Raw genomic sequence first — 18,421 nt, forward strand, 5'->3', positions numbered from 1 at the left:
AGCGGTGTGCAGCTACTGTGCTGGCTGCAATGGGGAGAGCAGAGACCCTGCTGCCCCCTGCTGGGGGGATGGGCCCTGCTGTGTGTGTGTGTGTGTGTGTGTGTGTGTGTGTGTGTGTGTGTGAGACCATGCTGCCCCCTGCTGGAGGGGATGGGCCCTGCTCTGTGTGTGTGTGTGCGAGAGAGAGAGAGAGAGAGAGAGAGAGAGAGAGAGAAACCCTGCTGGAGGGGATGGGCCCTGCTGTGTGTGTGTGTGTATTTGTCCCTGTTGCCCTCCCTGCTGGAGGGAATGAGCCCTGCTCTGTGTGTGTGTGTGTGTGTGTGTGTGAGAGAGAGAGAGAGAGAGAGAGAGACCCTGCTCTGAGACAAGCACTCCCCAAGCCACTCTCCTCCCTGTGCTAACTCTCAGGTCCCAACTCAGAATCAGCCTTTTGCCTCCTAATCTGGATTCTTTTATAAATAAAACACCCAGCACCGCCCCAGCCCTGCCCATGCCCCCCTCCGACTGAATCATTGCTGCCCCCTGGACCTTCCCGCCCAGAACTGCACATCCCCGGTTCCTGGTTCCAAAGAGACAGCAAGACGCTGCTCACGCAGGCTGGGGGGGGCTGCCCTGCGAGTAGCTGGGGGGCTCAATAGGGGGTGCTCTCCCTTGGAATACAGTGCCAGGCTGGAGAATGGGGGTATCCCCCAGAGTACAGGCAGGGTGAGCGCTCCCACCCACCAAGCCCAGCCCAGCCCTGGAGGGACCCTCCCCAGGGGTGGGGAGGAGGTTCACGCTCACCTCCAGTTTCCCATCTCAGCCAACATGAAATAAAGTCTGGGGCCTGGCAAGGGGGTAGGGCCGGGGGAGACAGGATGGGATAAGTGGGGTGGGCACCACAGGGAGAGGGGTTTTTCTGCTAGGCCCGAGCGGGCAGGGGCTCAGAACTGAGAGCAGGCAAGTGGGGGGCAGCGTTAGACCCAGGCAGTAATGGAGGGGACGGGCAGACCCAGGCAACATTGGGGGTGGCAGGGTTACCCCTCCCCAAGCGGGGACAGACCTCGGACATGGACCAGACACCCAGGTTGGATTCCAAGGGGTTTATTTGCTTCCTTGACAGTCGCTGGAGGGGGTGAGGGTCCCGGGCCTGGTGGAGTCGGGGGGATCTCGGAGCCGGCCGTGGGGGGATCTCTTTGCCTCCTAGCGGAAGAAGGCCAGCCGTTCCAGCAGCCACTCCTCGGTCAGGTCCTCCGTGGTCCGGATCTCGAACACCTGGGGGGGCGAGGGGAGAGGTGGATGGAGCTGGGGTGGGAATTAATGCGGGGTCCTCCAGAGAAGAGCCTCGATTCAGGGGCGTGGATGCTGAACGGGTGGGGCAGTAAATCCCACTGTTGTGGGGTACTGATCCCATCTCTAGCAGCTGGGGGATCCCAGCTATGGGGCAATCCAGAGATCCTGGCTAGACCCCAAGTATGAGGGCAGGTCCCTGCCAGATGGGTGGGAGGCCCTGGGGGCGAGGAAGCAATGAGACCCACTGCTATAGAGCAGGCCCCTGGCCCTGGGATGAGGCAGAGCAGGGTGTAGAGGAGGGGAGAGAGACAGCCCCTTCCACTATGGGCCAGAGGGGAGGGGCAGAGGTAACCCCCCCAGCATGGGTATGTGGCTGGCAACTTGGGTGAGGGGGCTATGGGGATCAGGGGTCCCTGGGGTGTCAGCGCTGCCCATGGGAGGAGCTCAAAGGGGTGGCACTGCCCTGGTACCTTGGTGAGCTCGGCTGCCTGCACCAGCCTGTTCTTGCTCCCAGCATACATCATCTGCTGCTCCGGTTTGCACCCTGCCCCAGGGGGAGAGACAGAGAGAGAACCCAGGAGTCCTGGTGCCCAGTTCTAACCTCTAGACCCCACTCCCCTCTCAGAGCTAGGGATAGAACCCAGGAGTCCTGCCTCCCAGCCCCCCTGTTCTAACCACTAGACCCCACTCCCCTCCCAGAGCTAGGGATAGAACTCAGGGGTCCTGCCTCCCAGCCCCACCCTGCTCTAAACTCTAGACCCCATTCCCCTCCCAGAGCTAGGGATAGAACCCAGGAGTCCTGGCTCCTAACCCCTCTGCTCTAACCACTAGACCCCACTTCCCTCCCAGAGCTAGAGATAGAACCCAGGAGTCCTGCCTCCCAGCCCCACCCACCTCTAACAATTGGACCCTGCTCCCCCTGGTTCTTACCGACTGGGCTGGAGAAGATGAAGCAGAGCGGGTAGGAGACGCGCCCGTCATCATGGACATATTTATAACTGTACACCACAAAGGTAGCCCCAGTCAAGGAGGCAGCAGCTTCTCACCTGAGCTGGGCCATGCCTGAAACGCTCCTGTCTCTATCCTTCTCCGTCTCGTCACCCTCCTGGCCGCTCCTGCCCCCCCGGATACCCGCTCTGGGCTGCCCCCACCCACATCAGACACATTGGGGTCTCCCAGGACCCCGCCACTGCAGGGCCTGGGGCGGGGTGGCCCAAAGCCTGGAGCTCTGGTGCTCCTACCCAGCCTCCCATGCGCTGCAGAGCCACAAGCAGGGAGGTTGTGGGGTACACCCTCCCCCAGAAGGGCTCGTTTTCCTCTCCCTCTCTGCGCTGCCCCCTGCTGCTCTGATCCCCTGGCTGCTCCCTGTAGCCCCCTCTGATCTTAAATCTGCTCCAAGCTGGGGACAAGGGACCCTTTTCCGTGCCCACAGCCCCGGCATCCATCCTCTCTGGGGGGCAAGGAGGATCCCAGAGGACCCCCCCACACACACACACACATACACATACATCCCCCATGCATACTCCTGGCATCCTGCCACCATGTGCGATGCCTGTGCCCCACCAGGTGGCTCGGATGCCCCCTCCCCGCCCCACGGCAGAAGGATATCGGGGCTGGCGCTCCGGCAGCTCACTCTTCAGCTCCTCCGGAGAGATGTCCTGTGGGAGAAATGCCAAAGGCTGCATCAACTAAGGTGAGTGGCAGGGTGGAGAAGAGGACAAGGAACCTCCCCATCACCCGCCATTGTACAGATGGGGAAACTGAGGCGTGGAACAGGGCAGAGACTTGACCTAGGTCACCTAGAAAGTCAGTGGTGGAGCCAGATGTGGAACCCGGGAGTTCTGACTCCCTGCCCTGCCTGGCAAAGTGGTTAAAACAGAGCAGGTCCTGGGAGCCAGAACTCCCGGGTTCTTTCCTCAGATCTGGGAGGGGAGGGGAGTGTAGTGGGTCACAGCATGGGGGGCTGGGAATCAGGACTCCTGGGTTGTCTCCCTAGCTGGGCAGCAGTAGGACAGGTGGCCCAGTGGAAGGGCAGGAAGGGCCACTCCGTACACAGGCCGGCAAGAGTGGAGGGGCTGGGCACGCAGAACAGCAGGGAGCTGGGCGCCGCTCCCCCAGAGACACCCAAGATCCAGGATCAACAGCTGAGCCCGTGTCTGAAATCGCAGGCATTGAAAGAGGCATCAGAGCAATTGCTCTTTCCTTTGCAGCTGCCCCTCAAGCTGGGCCCCGGGTCGCTACATGCCCCGGGATTAGTCTACGATCGAATCTCCTCTGAGCACAGCCAAGGGGCACCAGATGCCGTGGCACAAGCCTGCTCAAATCTTGAAGGAAACAGAGCCATGGTCCCACCTCATAACCCTTCAGGATCAAAGCTCTTTGGACACCTAACTCCCCTTGGTCTCCGTGGAAGTTAGGAGCCCAAATATCTTTGTGGATCTGGGCCAAACAACCAGCCGGGGTTGAATGGGTCCAATCCTACCAGCAACCCCGTCTATCTGAAATAAGGGCTGCTCAGTCCAATTAGAGTCTCTTCGGTTCTGGAAGAAATCCAGTCTGTTTTTATTAGGGTTTGTTAACGTCACACCGAGGGTCTGGCTCACTAGTGGGGCTTTTCTGAACATCTGGATCCCAGCACCGCTCGCCACCGCTTGAGCTAGATGGACAGACTGGGGGGCTCTCTCCTGGGAAGCTGTGACTCTGGAAAAGACCCGGGGGTTGTGGTGGAGAATCAGTGGAACAGGAGCTCCCAGTGCGAAGCTGGGGCCAAAAGAGCTAATGCGATCCTGGATGTATAAAGAGGGGAATCTCGTGTAGGAGCAGAGAGGTTATTTCCCCTCTGTGTTTGGCCCTGGTGCGGCCACTGCTGGGATCCAGGCTCCAGTTCTAGTTCCCACAATCCGACGTGGATGTTGCTAAATTGGAGAGTGTTCAGAGACGAGCCACAAGAATGATCGGAGGATTAGAAAACCTGCCATATAGTGACAGGCTCAAGGAACTCAACTTATTTAGCTTAACAAAGAGACGGTGAAGGGGTAACTGGATCCCAGGCTGTCAGCACCTCCATGGGGAACAAATATTGAATAAGGGGCTCTTCAGTCTACCAGACAAAGGTCTAACACGACCCAATGGCAAGAAGATGAAGCTAGATACATTCCGACTGAAAATAAGGTGTACATTTTTAACAGGGAATGTCATTAACTCCCGGAACATCTCACCAAGGGTCGGGGTGGATTCTCCATCAGACCATTTTTAAATCAAGAAGGGAGGTTTTCCTTAAAGCTCAGCTCTAGGAATTATTCGGGGGCAGTTCTCTGGCCTGTGTTACCCAGATGATCACAATGGTCCCTTCTGCCCTTGGAATCTCTGAATAAAGAATTTACTCCGCTAACTGGCGGCAGCAGTAAGTTGCTACCTTCTATATAGACCAGCCCTCCGTGGGGAGAAGAATGGGTCATATAGACAGTGAAACCAATGGGAGATTTGAAACCAATGGGAGAGAACTGGTAGCAAGAGGGAGTGCGGTCTAATGGGCAGGGTGCTGGGACACAGGACACCAGGTTGTTGTTCCTTGCCTTGGGTGAGTCACGGTCCTGCTCTGTGCCTCAGTTTCCCCTTCTGTGGGGCTAAAGATATTGCCCCCACTGGTGTAAAGTGACCCTCATTCCCCTCTCACCAGAGACAGTGAGCGCTTTGGGGACTCGACTTTCTATGCGTTTCTTACATACAGCACCCAAATAATGGAGCCCATGCAGTTGGTTCTGGGTCAGTCCTAGTTCCCGGGGCGGGATCTAATTCAGGCTTCATAGTCTCCATGGTGTGTTTGGCCTCAGCATTGCAGCAAGCCCTTGTTCCAGTGCAGCGAGCCGGAAGCTGTGTGGCAGCTTCATTCAGGTTGTAAAAACCGCAGGCTCGGATCGAATTAAGTATGAAACCGACTGGTGCGAGCCGTGAGGCCTCCCCGGGGCGCTTTCATTCGGTGGTAAATTCAATTTATCTTCCTCTGGCTCGTGTTGGTTCTCGACACGCTGCCGGAACGTCGCATGCAGCAGGCCAGGGAACGCAGACGACTGTTTGGAAGGAGAGCGGGGTTCCTTTCCTCCCCCCAAGGGCCTGGCACTCAACCTTAGAGGGCGAGATGCAGAGAGAGGGACTCTGTGTGTGTGTGTATGTGTATGTGTGTGCGTGCGCACGCTTCCCCCTCCTGGAGCAATGGGCACCTGCTCTGTGTGTGTCCCGTGTCCTTGTCCCTGCTGGAAAGAATGAGCCAGGCTCTGTGTGTGTCTGCTGCCCCCTGCTGGAGAAATTGGCACATGCTCTGCATGTGTCCCTGCTGGAGGGATGGGAACCTGGGGGTGTGTGTGAGTGTGTGTCCGTCCGTCTCTGCCGCCCTGTGCTGGAGGGGATGAGCCCTGCTGTGATGTGTGTGTGTGTGTGTGTGTGTGTGTGTGTGTGTGTCCCCTGCTGGAGAGGTGAGCCCTGCTCTGTGCATGCGGTGTGTGTGTGTGTGTGTGTGTGTATGTGGTCCCTGCTGCCTCCTACTGGAGGGATGAGCCCGCTGTGTGTGTGCGTGTGTGTGTGTGTGTTGCCCCCTGCTGGAGCGGATGAGCCCTGCTCTGTGCATGCGTGTGTGTATGTGTCCCTGCTGCTCCTACTGGAGGGGATGAGCCCTGCTGTGGTGTGTGTGTGTGTGTTGTGTGTGTGTGTGTGTGTGTGCCCCCTGCTGAGAGATGAGCCTGCTCTGTGCATGCGTGTGTGTGTGTTCCCTGCTGCCTCCTACTGGAGGGATGAGCCCTGCTCTGGTGTGGTGTGTGTGTGTATGTGTGCCCCCTGCGGAGAGGGATGAGCCCTGCTCTGTGCATGTGTGTGTGTGTGTGGTCCCTGCCTGCCTCCTACTGGAGGGGATGAGCCCTGCTCTGTGTGTGTGTGTGTCGTGTGTGTGCCCCCTGCTGGAGAGGATGAGCCCTGCTCTGTGCATGGCATGTGTGTTGTGTGGTGTGTGTGTCCTGTGCCTTCCTACTGGAGGGGATGAGCCTGCTCTGTGTTGTGTGTGTGTGTGTGTGTGTGTGTGTGTGTGTGTGTGTGTGTGTGTGTGCGCCCCCTGCTGGAGAGGATGAGCCCTGCTCTGTGCATGCGTGTGTGTGTGTGTCCCTGCTGCCCCCTACTGAAGGGGATGAGCCCTGCTCTGTGTGCGTGTGTGTGTGTGCATGTGTGTGTCCCTGCTGCCCCTTACTGGAGGGGATGAGCCCTGCTCTGTGTGTGTGTATATGTGTGTGTGTGTGTGTGTGCACTACCCCGTGCTGGAGCAATTGACACCTGCTCTGTGTGTGCGCCAGAGCTTGAGAACACTGCCCTCTAGTGGAGACAATCAAACTGCCACCTCTGCACCTCATAGCCCCTACTGTGCTTATGAGGTTGCTTCTCCAGCCCCAGTGGCAGGGGGCTGGGCTTTGGAAGCAAGAGGAGATGGGCTCTAGCCCCACTGATGCCGTGGGAGCCCTGTGGCATAGTGGCGTCTGGGAGGAGCTAGGCACGAGTCCACTGCCTGCAGGGCCTTTAACTGAACTAGGCTTTCCAAAGGTAGCTGGAAGAAGGGAGCAAAAGGTCCCCACCTGGAATTCCTCCTCCAGCACCACCAGCTGTCGCTCCTTGTCAATCTTCACTGGGGGGAGAGACAGAGCCAGGGTCACGATCTGCACATGGGCCGCCTCCACCAGCAGGTACCGGAGCAGCACTGCCTGCCCCTCGAGGACGCTGAACGACCCCCAGCCAGCGCTCTGGCCCTGCTCCCCACAGCGCCCCCTGCTGGGACTGGAGTAGCCGGGAGCTCCCCTCACAGCCAGCACCCCTGCCCTGCTCCCCACAGCGCCCCCTGCTGGGAGAAACTGGCCCCAGCGTCTGTCCAGGGCACAGGCTGAGCGGAAGATCCGCCACAGTGCGTGCAGGTGGGGGTCAGGGAGGCGGAGAAGGGCCGGGGATGGCGCCCCTGGGGAGGGAGCCGGCCCGGGGACACTCACTGAGGATGGCCGCGTTGTTGGTTTCCTTCCGGAAGCGGAATTTCCTCAGCTTCTCCGTGAGTGCGGGGTCCACGTCGCACACGACCAGGGAGTCCGACTGCAGAGAGACCGGCCATGAGAGGGGGCAGAGGCTGGGGTCGCCTCCCTGCGGGAATCCCATCCTGGAGGGGAGGGGAGCTGCCACCCACAGCCAGCGATCCTGCCCTGCACCTCACAGCGCCCCCTGCTGGGACAGGAGTAGCCCGGGGTTGTTTCCAAGGAAACAGCCTCCTTCTGCCCATGGTGAAGCTGACACGGCTCTGGCCGTGCCCTGCCCGGTGCAGAGGACGCCCATGCCTGGGGGATGGGGAAGGGAGAGCGCACACGCGTGTAGGTCACTGCCCCCTTGTGGTGGGGAAGGGACGGGCAGCCATCGTGGTTGTGGGCCCAAAATGTTTCATGGTCTGTTCAGCTGTGTGCCGTGCATGGGAGAGACCCACCGGCTGAGACGTGCACACATGCACACCTCCCTACCATCCCCACACACACACACATGTTCAGTCGCACACTTGTCATTTTGCTGGCACACATAGTGTCACACATACACATCCATGCCCATTGTCACACTCACACAGACACACCCAGCGTCACACACACACAACTCCTTACAAACACCCACCCACCCGTTGTCACATAGACACAGATGTCCACCCCTTGTCACACATACAGACTCACACCCACTGTCACACCCACTGCCATTGCCACACACACATTGTCACGCACCTGTTGTCACACTCATACACACTCGTCACACACACGTTTCACACACAGACTCACACTCATGTCACATGCAGCCATTGTCACACATAGCCATTGTCACGCACACAGAGACTCACACTTATTGTCACACACATGCATTGTCACACACACAGAGATTCACACCCCTTGTCACACACACACACATTGTCACACACACATTTCACACACAGAGGCTCACACCCATGCCACAAGCAGCCATTGTCACACATACAGAGGCTCACACATATTGTCACACCCATTGTCACAGACACACCCATTGTCTCACACACACACATTTCACACACAGAGGCTCACACCCATGCCACAAGCAGCCATTGTCACACACACAGAGGCTCACACCTATTGTCACACACATATTGTCACACTCACACCCATTGTCTCACACACATTTCACACACACACAGATTCACACACAGCCATTGTCACCTCCCACACTCACATTGTCACTCACACATCCATTGTCTCTCACACACACAGTCACACACCTGTTGTCACACACAGAGATTCACACCTATTGTCACAGACAGAGCCATTGTCACGCGCACACACACTCACACCCATTGTCACGCACACAGTCTCACACCCACATAGACGATGGGGATAGGTTGATACACAGATGGCAAATGAAGAAACTTTCCTGTATGTAGCCACTTTTCCGGACTGCCTTTGACACCAGGGTTGCAGGGGGGAGGGGGGGCACCCCGATACAGCCAGGCAAATATGCTGGCACCATGCTAAGCTCTGGATCTAACCGCCAGCTCTCCCGCGTGCCCCAGAGGGGGCTGGTGAGCAGTTCCCCCAATCCACAGGCTGCTGCCAGGCTCTCCAGGGCTCAGGCACCTTTCCTGGGCCTCCCACCCACCACCATTGCTGGTGCCACTCAGCGCCACCGCTGAAATCTCAGAGATTGCAAACCCCTCTTGCTGCAGGGTGCGGGGCCCAGAGCTGCCCTTCATGGGCACATAGCCTCCTGCCTCCCCACCCCAGCCGGGCTAGGGCCCTCAGAGTGAAAGTCTCAATTTGAACACGCCCGAATCCTGGATCCCAGCTTTGCAGGGGAGCTGGGGGGTGGGGACACGCAACAACCGCTCCATAAGGAACCCCCCTGCCTCCAATGCACCCCCCCAACCTCCCTTCCTGACCCCCTCGCCGGTGAAGCAATGCTCAGCCTGACCATTCTGCCGCGGTCTCTGCCCTTCCAGCGCCGGGCGGCCTGACTCTCAGCTTTCCTCGCTGCAAGCTGGGCTGGCGCTGACCTTGTGACAGGATGCTCAGAGTGCAGTTCCTCCGATTGGGGCCACTTTGACAGCACTGATCTGCTGGGGGAAGAGGGGGAAGTGTGAGGGTGGGGGAGGGCAGGGCAGATATGGTCATGTGTGGAAAGAGGAAGGGGTTTGCCTTCCAGGGGCCAAAGGGGGAAGGGAATGGTGGGAGGGGGGAGACAACTGGGAATTAAAAGGGCAGAGGTGGCCGGGCGCAGCCCCAGGGCACTCACAGATCATCCCGTGTGCCACCACATCCTGTTTTGGATGAGCTGAACCAACGGCCACCTGGTCCCCCCCGCCACTCCCCACCAGCTTCACATCACATGCACACAAGTCACATGGCTTCCATTGTGCCCTGCGCCTTGCATGCACCTTTAGATCAGGGCGACGTGGTCAATCAACCACTGACAGACTGCGATCAGGGCCCCGTTGTGCCAGGTGCTGCACAGACCCCGACTGAGATCAGGGCCTCCTTGTGCCAGGCGCTGCACTGACCCCAGTCGAGATCAGGGCCCCATTGTGCCAGGTGCTGCACAGATCCCGACCGAGATCGGGGCCCTCTTGTGCCAGGTGCTGTACAGACCCTGACCAAGATCCGGGCCCAGTTGTGACGGGCAGGGGCGGCTCTAGACATTTCGCCGCCCCAAGTACGGCGGCAAGTAGCGGGGAGCACTCTGCCAGTCGCCGGTCCCACGGCTCCAGTGGACCTCCCGCAGGCATCCCTGCGGGAGGTCCATCGGAGCCCTGCCTGCCACCCTCCCGGTGACTGGCAGAGTACCCTCCGCGGCATGCCGCCCCAAGCACGCGCTTGGCGTGCTGGGGCCTGGAGCCACCCCTGGTGACGGGCTCTGCATGACACAGAGCGAGAGACCAGGCTCAAAGAGCTGCCAGTCTAAATAGACAAAACAAGGAGTGGTGGGAGAAGGTGGGGAACTGAGACACCCAGATACCAAGGGCTCCAGTTCTGCAAGGATTCAGCATTCACAATTTGGGCTGGATGTGCTAAGGAGCTGACATTTTCCAGCTGTCCAAATGCTTATGCTTAGATTGTAAACTGTCTGGGGCAGAGACTGTCTTTTTGGATTAGGTAGGTAAAGTCCAGGCCTGTAGGCATCACAATTAATTAGTTAATTAAAGCTGAAGAAAATAAGTAATTATTGCACATACATGCCAAACTGCTGCAACAGTACCTCATGGGAATTGTAGTTCAGTTATCTCATATTCCCATTCTCTTCTGTGGACTGGGCTGCCCAGTTGGACTATGTCTCCCATGATGCATCATAGCCACCGGCCTGCCATGATGGAGGCTGTGGTGCATCATGGGGGATGTAGTCTGATCAGCGACACTAGGCTATAGTGGTGCGCACAAGGTACCTGAGTTACAGCCCTATATGAGGTGCTGGTTTTCAATTTTTCACCCCAAAAAGTGTTTTCCCCCAAAATCCCAGCGTTCATTTTATTTAAAATCTCAGGATTTTTAAGTATCAGAGGGGTAGCCGTGTTAGTCTGGATCTGTGAAAGCAGCAGAGAATCCTGTGGCACCTTATAGACTAACAGAGGTTTTGGAGCGTGAGCTTTTCGTGGTGAATACCCACTTCGTAACGCAGTGTAGGGAAATTTCCTGAGGGGCAGGTATTATATGCTAGGCAAGCAAGGCAAGCGATAACAGAGGTTCAGTTCAGTCAGGAGGGTGAGGCCCTTTTCTAGAGTAGAGGTGTGACAAACCAAAGGAGGAGAAAACGTTCTGTCATTGGCACACCATTCACATGTCTTTGTTTAGTTCCAGAGCTGATGGGTGTCAAAATTTGCACATGAACTGAAGCTCAGCAGTTTCTCTTTGCAGTCTGGTCCGTTTTTGAAGTTTTTTGCATGCAAGGATAGCACCTTAAGTCGTGCTATAGTGTGGCCAGGGAAGTTGAAGTGCTCTTACAGGTTTTTGGTATATTGCCAATTCCTGATATCTGATTGTGTCCATGTTATCCTTCTCCTATGACTGTCCAGATTTTTTGGAGATTCAGGAGGATGGCTCAACATTTTTGAAACCCTAGGGATTGGCAAGCTCAGTTGGGACCTACACCCGCTCAGCCACTGGCTGCGGGTACCTTGCGCATGTCACGTCCTCACTCTGTGCCTCAAGTTTCCCCGTCTGTAAGTGCTTTGCAAGATCTATGGCTGAAAAGACCTAGATAACATTGAAAGATTGATTATTATGAGTTTTGATGTTCTGCTCATAGCCCCAAGTCCGGAGTCTGGGAGGCAGTGAGAATCTAGCTTTCTGTGTTTAAAAAAAAAGAAGAACATTAAGGGCTGTTACTGCAGAGAAGGTCTACCAGTGTAATTTACAGCTATAGCTTTAATGTGATCTAACACCCTTTGTGGATTCACCTCTGGAGATTTTGGGGCTCACCAAATCCAGGGGGGAGGGCGAGCTGGTTTGTGAGTTAGTTCTATTTCGAGTTTCGTTTTGAAATTAATGTAGCTCGGCATTTCCTGGAGAGGTTTGAGTGTGCTAAACTCCGGTGTTCTGGATGGGCCAGGAAGACTCCAGGCTACCCTTCCCTCTGTGTTAACAAGGATTATTTTGTCAGGATTTGTAGACTGTGCTTCCCACCTCCAAAGGACATTAAGCTAAACGGGGAGAAAGGCCGAAACAACACGTCACTCCAGGGGGACTGACACCGCACAGCTCTCGGATTAGTGCGTCAAATTCCTCCTGATGCTAGCGTAAGTTCCTAGTCTCAATGGTTGCAGGAAAGCTTTTGACATGTCACCACACACACACCCCACACACACACAACAACACACACACACACAACACAACCACACACACACAACACACACCGCTCTCTCTCTTCTCTCTGCTCTCTCTCACACACACACACACCCACTCTCTCTCTCTCTCTCTCTCTCTCTCTCTCTCTCTCCTCTCTCTCTCTCTCTCCAGGCTCAAGGGCAGAGGAAGGCCAGACGTTGACTTATTTATTTTTTTATTTCAAAAACTCTCGTGATTTTGAAGCCAGTCTTGTGATTTGTGAACATTTGGGTTGGGCTAAGGTGAGAGGAGGGGGAGACAGGATAGGGGAGGATAAGGAGTGGGGTGGAGGTGGGGGAGAGGGAGGAGTTGGAGAAGGGGAAGAAAGAAAAAGGAGGAGAGGAGGGGGTCAGGGGGAAGGGAGGAGGATGGGGATGGGAAGAGGAGTTTGGAGGGGGAAGGGAGGAGAAACAGGGGAGGAGTTGGGATGGGGAAAGGGGAGGGGCAGAAGGAGAGAGTGGAAGGAGAAGTGGGAGGGGTGGGAGGAGGGGAAGGGAGGAAGAGGAGGAGAAAGGGGATGGGAGGGGGAGGAGTTGGGAGGGGAAGAGTCAGAGGATGGGAAAGGGAGGAATTGGGAGGGGAGGGGCAAGAGAAAGGGTTGGCAGAAGGAGAGGGGAATAGCAGGAGAAAGAGGATGGGAGAGAAGGAGAGGGGGAGGGGCAGGGGAGGGCTGGAAGGGGAGGGGCAAGAGAAAGGGGAGGGGCAGAAGAAGGGGAGAAAGGGGATGAGAGGGGCAGGAGAAAGGGGAGGGGCAGAAGGAGGGGAAGGAGATCGGCAGAGTGGTTGAAAGAGGAAGGGCGGAAGGGGAGGGGGCAGGAGGAGTAAGGGGATGGGAGGGGGAAGGAGAAGGGGAGGGAAAGAAGGAGAGGGGGAGAGGCAAGAGAAAGGGGAGAGACGGAAGGGGAGGGGCAGTGGAGGAGTAAGGGGATGGGAGGGGGAAGGAGAAGGGGAGGAGCAGAAGGAGAGGGGGCGGGGCAAGAGAAAGGGGAGGGGTGGAAGGGGAGGGGCAGTGAAGGAGTAAGGGGAGGTAGCGCCCAAGCAGACACTCAAACACCACAGCCCAGAGTGTTACGTCACCGTGATATCAGTAAGCCATAGGTTGGGAGCTTTGGATTGACAGGAATACAAGCCAATCAGAGGCTCCAGAGCTTAGCCTGAGGCCGAGGCGGGGCGGATGGGAGTGTGCTGCGCATGTGTGCGGTCGTGCGCGAGGGAAGCCACGCCCCACCGAGGACAGCCGCGAGCTTCTGGTTGGTCCCGACCGCTGCCAGTCGACCTTCCCCAGCCAATGGCGAGGCAGCTGTGCGCTGTCGCGTTGCGTGCCGTGCGCGCTGACGTTGCGCGGGGGGCTACGGTACGGGCGCCGCGGTGTGAGGCTGGCGGGGCCGAGGACGGGGCCGGACGGGCTGCAGAGACGGTGAGTGCGGGACGCGCCTCCCCCCCTCCGGGCCCCTCCCCCATACCAAGGTCCCCTCCCCCCGCCCACTGCGGGCATCCTCCCCGCTGCGCATCTCGCCCTCCCCCACCGCGAGCCGTCAGGGCCCCTGCCCGCCCTCCGCGGCAGCCCCCCCCCCCACACGCCTCCCGGCGCCCTTGCTCGGCGGACCCTCTGTGCGTCACCCGCCCAAGCCCTGGACCAGCCTCCTGCGCTCCTGCAGCGCCCCTCCCCCCGATATCCGCCCCGCCCCGATCCCAGGTGACCCACCCTTCCCGCTCAATCCCTACCGCCCCGCCCCGACCCAGGACCCCCCTCCTCCATCCCACCAGCCCCTGCCCCGTAGGCGCCCACGACCCCCTCTTCCCTCTCATCCCAACCGAGCCCCGCAAGCCCCGACCCAGGACCCCCTTCCTCATCCCAACCTAGCTCCCGCCCCGACCCAGGTCCCATCCCCCCCGCGTTCCACCTTCCCTCCATCCCAAACCAGCCCCGCCCCGACCCAGGGACCCCCCTTCCCTCACATCCCAACCAGCCCCGCCCCGATCCTAGGACCCCTGAAATCCATCCCACCTCGCCCCGACCCGGGGACCCCCCCATCCCAACCAGCCCGCCGACCCGCCCCCATCCCACAGCCGCCCGACCCCCCATCCAACTCAGCCCCGCCCCGACCCAGTGACCCTTCCCTCCATCCCAACCAGCCCCGCCACCAGGGACCCCCTTCCTTCCATCCCAACCAGCCCCGCCCCGACCCAGGGACCCCCCTTCCCCATCCCAAACCAGCCCCGCCCCCGACCCAGGGACCCCCCCTTCCCTCCTGTGGTTGGTCCCACAGGCCCCGCCCGGACCAGGACCCCCCTCCCTCCATCCCAACATGCCCCGCCCCGACCAGGACCCCCCTATCTCCATCCACCCCGCCCCGAACCAGGGACCCCCTGACTCCACCCAGCCCCGCCCCGACCCAGGACCCCCCATTCCCAACCAGCCCCGCCACCCCGCACCCAGCCCGCCCCCCCATACCACGCACCCCAGCCGCCTCGAGCCCAGGACCCCCCATCCAGCGCAGCCCGCCCCGACCCAGGGACCCCCCCTCGCCGCGGCCCATCGCCAACCTGCCCGCCCCACCAGGGCCCCTGACCATCACCGCCGACCAGGACCCCATCTCAACCAGCCCGCCCCGACCCAGGAGACCCCCCATCCCAACCCAAGCCCCGCCCGAGCCCAAGGGCCTTCCCCCATCAACCAGCTCCCCGCCCCGACCCAGGACCCCCCTCCCCCCATCCCAACCAGCCGCCGCCCCACCCAGGAGCGCCCTTGCGCTCGCGCGGCGCGAGACCAGCCCCGACCCAGGGAATCCCCCTTCTCTCTATCCCAACCAACCCTGCCCTGACACACGGACCCCCTGAAATCCATCCTGCCTGACCCAGGGATCCCCCTTTCCTCCATCCCAACCAACCCTACCCTGACCCAGGAATCCTCTGTAATCCATCCTGCCTGACCCAGGGAATCCCCTTTCCCTCCATCCCAACCAACCCCACCCTGACCCAGGGAATCCCCTTTCCCTCCATCTCAACCAACCCTGCCCTGACCCAGGGAATCCCCCTTCTCTCTATCCCAACCAACCCTGCCCTGACACACGGACCCCCTGAAATCCATCCTGCCTGATCCAGGGAATCCCTTTTCCCTCCATCCCAACCAACCCCACCCTGACCCAGGGATCCCTCTGTGCTTCACCTCCCTCATCGCACCCCTAAACCAGCCTCTTCCCTTCTCTGCAGCTCCCCTCCCCCGCAGTTTTCCAGCCTTGCCCTGACCCAGGGATCACCTGTAATCCATCCTCCCTAATCCAGCGATCCCCCTTCCCTCCTTCCCAACCAACCCCACCCCGACCCAGCGATCCCCCTTCCCTCCATCCCAACTAACCCCGTCTTGACCCAGCGATTCCCCCTGAAATCCATCCTGCCTGATCCAGGGACCCCCTTCCCTCCATCCCAACCAATCCCAGTCTGACCCAGGGAGCCTCTGTAATCCATGCTGCCCTCACCCAGGGATCCCCTTTCCCTCCATCCCAACCAACCCTGCCCTGATCCAGGGATCCCCCTTCCCTCCATCCCAACCATCCCCGCCCTGACCCAGGGAGCCCCTGTAATCCATCCTGCCTGACCCAGGGACCCCTCTGGGCTTCACCCCCCAGCCCTGGACCAGCCTCCTTCCCTCTCTGAAGCGCTCCTCCACCCAGATTTCCATCCCCAGTCTGACCCAGGGATTCCCTGTAATCCATCCTCCCTGATCCAGGGATCCCTCTTCCCTCCATTCCAACCAACCCTGCCCTGCTCTGGGGATCCCCCTTCCCTCCATCGCAACCAATCCCTCATAGGCACCACCTCCACAGGTGCGCCAGCTGTTCCATGGCATACAAGAGGTGCTGGGAGAGAGAGGGAGAAGTGGGGGGAGGAGATTTGGCGGATGGGATGAAGTGGAGGTGGGGCCTGTGGTGGAATAGGGGATTGAGCCCCTTGGTAAGTCGGTGCCTGTGAACTCGCCCCCTCCCCCACCCCCACACACCAACCCTCTAATCCACTGTGGTCTGGGGATCCCCTTCCCTCCATTACAACCAACCCTGCCCTGATCTGGGGATCCCCTGTATTCCATCTTCCATGATCCGGGGATCCCCTACACTCAATTCAGCTGGACCTCCAAACCAAAGATTGCCTGCCTTTTCCAAAGCAGGCATCCTACCCCATCCCTATCTAGTGTTACCCTTTACAACTACTCCAACTTGGGAGCCTTTCTCCTCCCCGGATCCCCTACCTCACTCGGATTTGGGTTCCCATATATTACATAAGAACGGCCATACTGGGTCAGATCAACGGTCCATCTAGCCCAGTATCCTGTCTTCTGACAGTGGCCAATGCCAGGTGCCCCAAAGGGAATGAACAGAACAGGGAATCATCAAGTGATCCATCCCCTGTTGCCCAATCCCAGCTTCTGGCAAACAGAGGCTGGGGACACCATCCCTGTCCATCCTGGCTAATAGCCATTGAGGGATCTATCCTCCATGAATTTATATGGTTCTTTTCTGAACCTTGTTATAGTCTTGACCTTCACAACATCATCTGTCAAAGAGTTCTACAGGTTGACTGTGTTGTGTGAAGAAATACTTCCTGCTGCCTCTTGACTTCATTGGGTGACCCCTAGTTTTTGTGTTATGAGAATCTGTAAATAACACTTCCTTATTTACTTTCTTCACAGCAGCCGTGATTTTATAGATCTTTGTCATATCCCCCTTAGTTGTCTCTTTTCCAAGCTGAAAAGTCCCAATCTTGCTAATCTCTCCTCATACGGAAGCCATTCCATACCCCTAATCATTTTTGTTATTTTTTTCTGAACCTTTTCTAATTCCAATATATATTTTTTGAGATGGAGCAACTACATCTGCGTGCAGTATTCAAGATGCATTTCTGTAGCGGCAACATGATATTTTCTGTCGTCTTATCTATCCCTTTCCTAATAACGTTTTCAGAGAACTATCAGCAGTGACTCCAAGATCTCTCTCTTGATTGGCAACAGCTAATTTAGACCCCATCATTGTATACGGGATATATTATATCACCTCCTCTCTCTCCAATCAGGGATCTGCTACTGCATCCTAAACCTGGGACACCCCACCCCCACCTCCTAAATGCAACCCATCAGCATGCCCTCCCTTGTTCCTTTTGCCTGGGACATAATTCTTAATGTCTCTGCACTCTCCCCATGGATTCCAGAGTGCTCTTGCTAAAGATCCCGTCTCTTCTCCCCTTCATTCAAAATGCACACGGAGACCTTCTAGCTAAATTTCTTCCCTGTTCCTATGTACCAGACAGAATATCTACTCGCTCTGATTCCCTTAAGATACTCACAGCTCTCTCTGCTAGCCTCTGACTAGAGGTCTCTCTTCCCTGTCATGCTGGGTGACTGCACTGCCTTCTGTCCTCCTTATGTGTATGCCCCTAAGATCCTCCCATGGAGGAGATCTGTGCTCCTTCCCTCTGTACTGAGACCTTTCTGTGGAGATATTTCCACCGAAGCCTTGTATCAACCCAGCTCTCTAGCTCCAGAAACCTCCTTATCCCTGAGGGATCCTTGCACCATTGGAACCCTCCTGCAAAGCCAGGCATGTGCCACTAATGGTCCATCGAGTGTGTCTGTCTGGTATCCTGCCTCCTGCAGTAGCCAGTACTGGATGTTTCAGAGGGTGGCATAACCCTCCCTTCCTAAGATACCTCCTTGTGCAATCCCATCCCACTCTGTAACACGCACATGCATTTCCTTCCTGACTACCTCCAGCTGGTTATCTCATGGCCTCATGGTTTAGGGCTGGTTGTTCATATGATTTTGTCCTGTACAGCTGAAATTCTTTCCTAATACCATCTGATCTTCCTTTTTGGAACCTTAGTGCCCAACCCAGTTGCTTAGTATCATGTGGCAATGAGTTCGACAAGTTAACAACCTCGTTCCTTCTACAAGTTAGAAATCTGTTTGCTTTGTTAAATTCTGAATGGGCTATTATGGGTCAGAATAGACAGGTAGAACCAAACTAGCTTTCCTTGTGCCGTAGGCCTGTATCTCCTTCCATTTTTCAGACCCCCCCCGCCCCCCTCGTGTCCACTTGATCATGTTTGCTGGCCTCCTCTGGTCCCTTTTCTGTGCTCTTAACTGAATCAAATAACTGCAGTACCTACTCTGAGGCTGTCCCAGCAATGTGTATGTTGTCACTATATTCTTATTGTTCTCCATCACTTTCTTAATATGGCGTTATCCAGTTGTCAAAGCACATTCA

At 57.5% G+C, this 18,421-nt stretch overlaps 2 protein-coding genes across 4 annotated transcripts in view; one reads left to right on the forward strand and one right to left on the reverse strand.

Annotated features, from left to right (window-relative positions):
* Positions 1–1,067: 1,067 nt before the first annotated feature.
* On the reverse strand, positions 1,068–9,639 carry GMFG (glia maturation factor gamma). 2 transcript variants are annotated; one of them, XM_032776302.2, is made up of 8 exons: positions 9,583–9,639; positions 9,262–9,403; positions 7,290–7,386; positions 6,885–6,934; positions 2,881–2,930; positions 2,203–2,285; positions 1,743–1,816; positions 1,068–1,254 (listed from the first exon to the last, which is right to left on the reverse strand). In XM_032776302.2, exons 2-8 carry the CDS (start codon positions 9,262–9,264, stop codon positions 1,183–1,185), a joined length of 429 nt encoding a protein of 142 aa, XP_032632193.1. In that variant the 5' UTR covers positions 9,265–9,403; positions 9,583–9,639; the 3' UTR covers positions 1,068–1,182. The 2 variants fall into 2 exon arrangements, with proteins under 2 accessions (XP_032632193.1, XP_074926717.1); XM_075070616.1 differs by having other exon boundaries at positions 9,262–9,406.
* Positions 9,640–13,475: 3,836 nt separating this feature from the next.
* Positions 13,476–18,421, forward strand: part of SAMD4B (sterile alpha motif domain containing 4B) — a 36,027-nt gene continuing 31,081 nt past the window's right edge. For both annotated transcript variants that reach the window (XR_012656759.1, XM_032776264.2), the window contains exon 1: positions 13,476–13,581. The gene's annotated coding sequence lies outside the window, so the exon portion shown is untranslated. The remainder of the gene's footprint in view (positions 13,582–18,421) is intronic.

Source organism: Chelonoidis abingdonii, chromosome 11 (genome assembly GCF_003597395.2).
Source record: "Chelonoidis abingdonii isolate Lonesome George chromosome 11, CheloAbing_2.0, whole genome shotgun sequence".
NCBI classification, from domain to species: domain Eukaryota; kingdom Metazoa; phylum Chordata; order Testudines; family Testudinidae; genus Chelonoidis; species Chelonoidis abingdonii.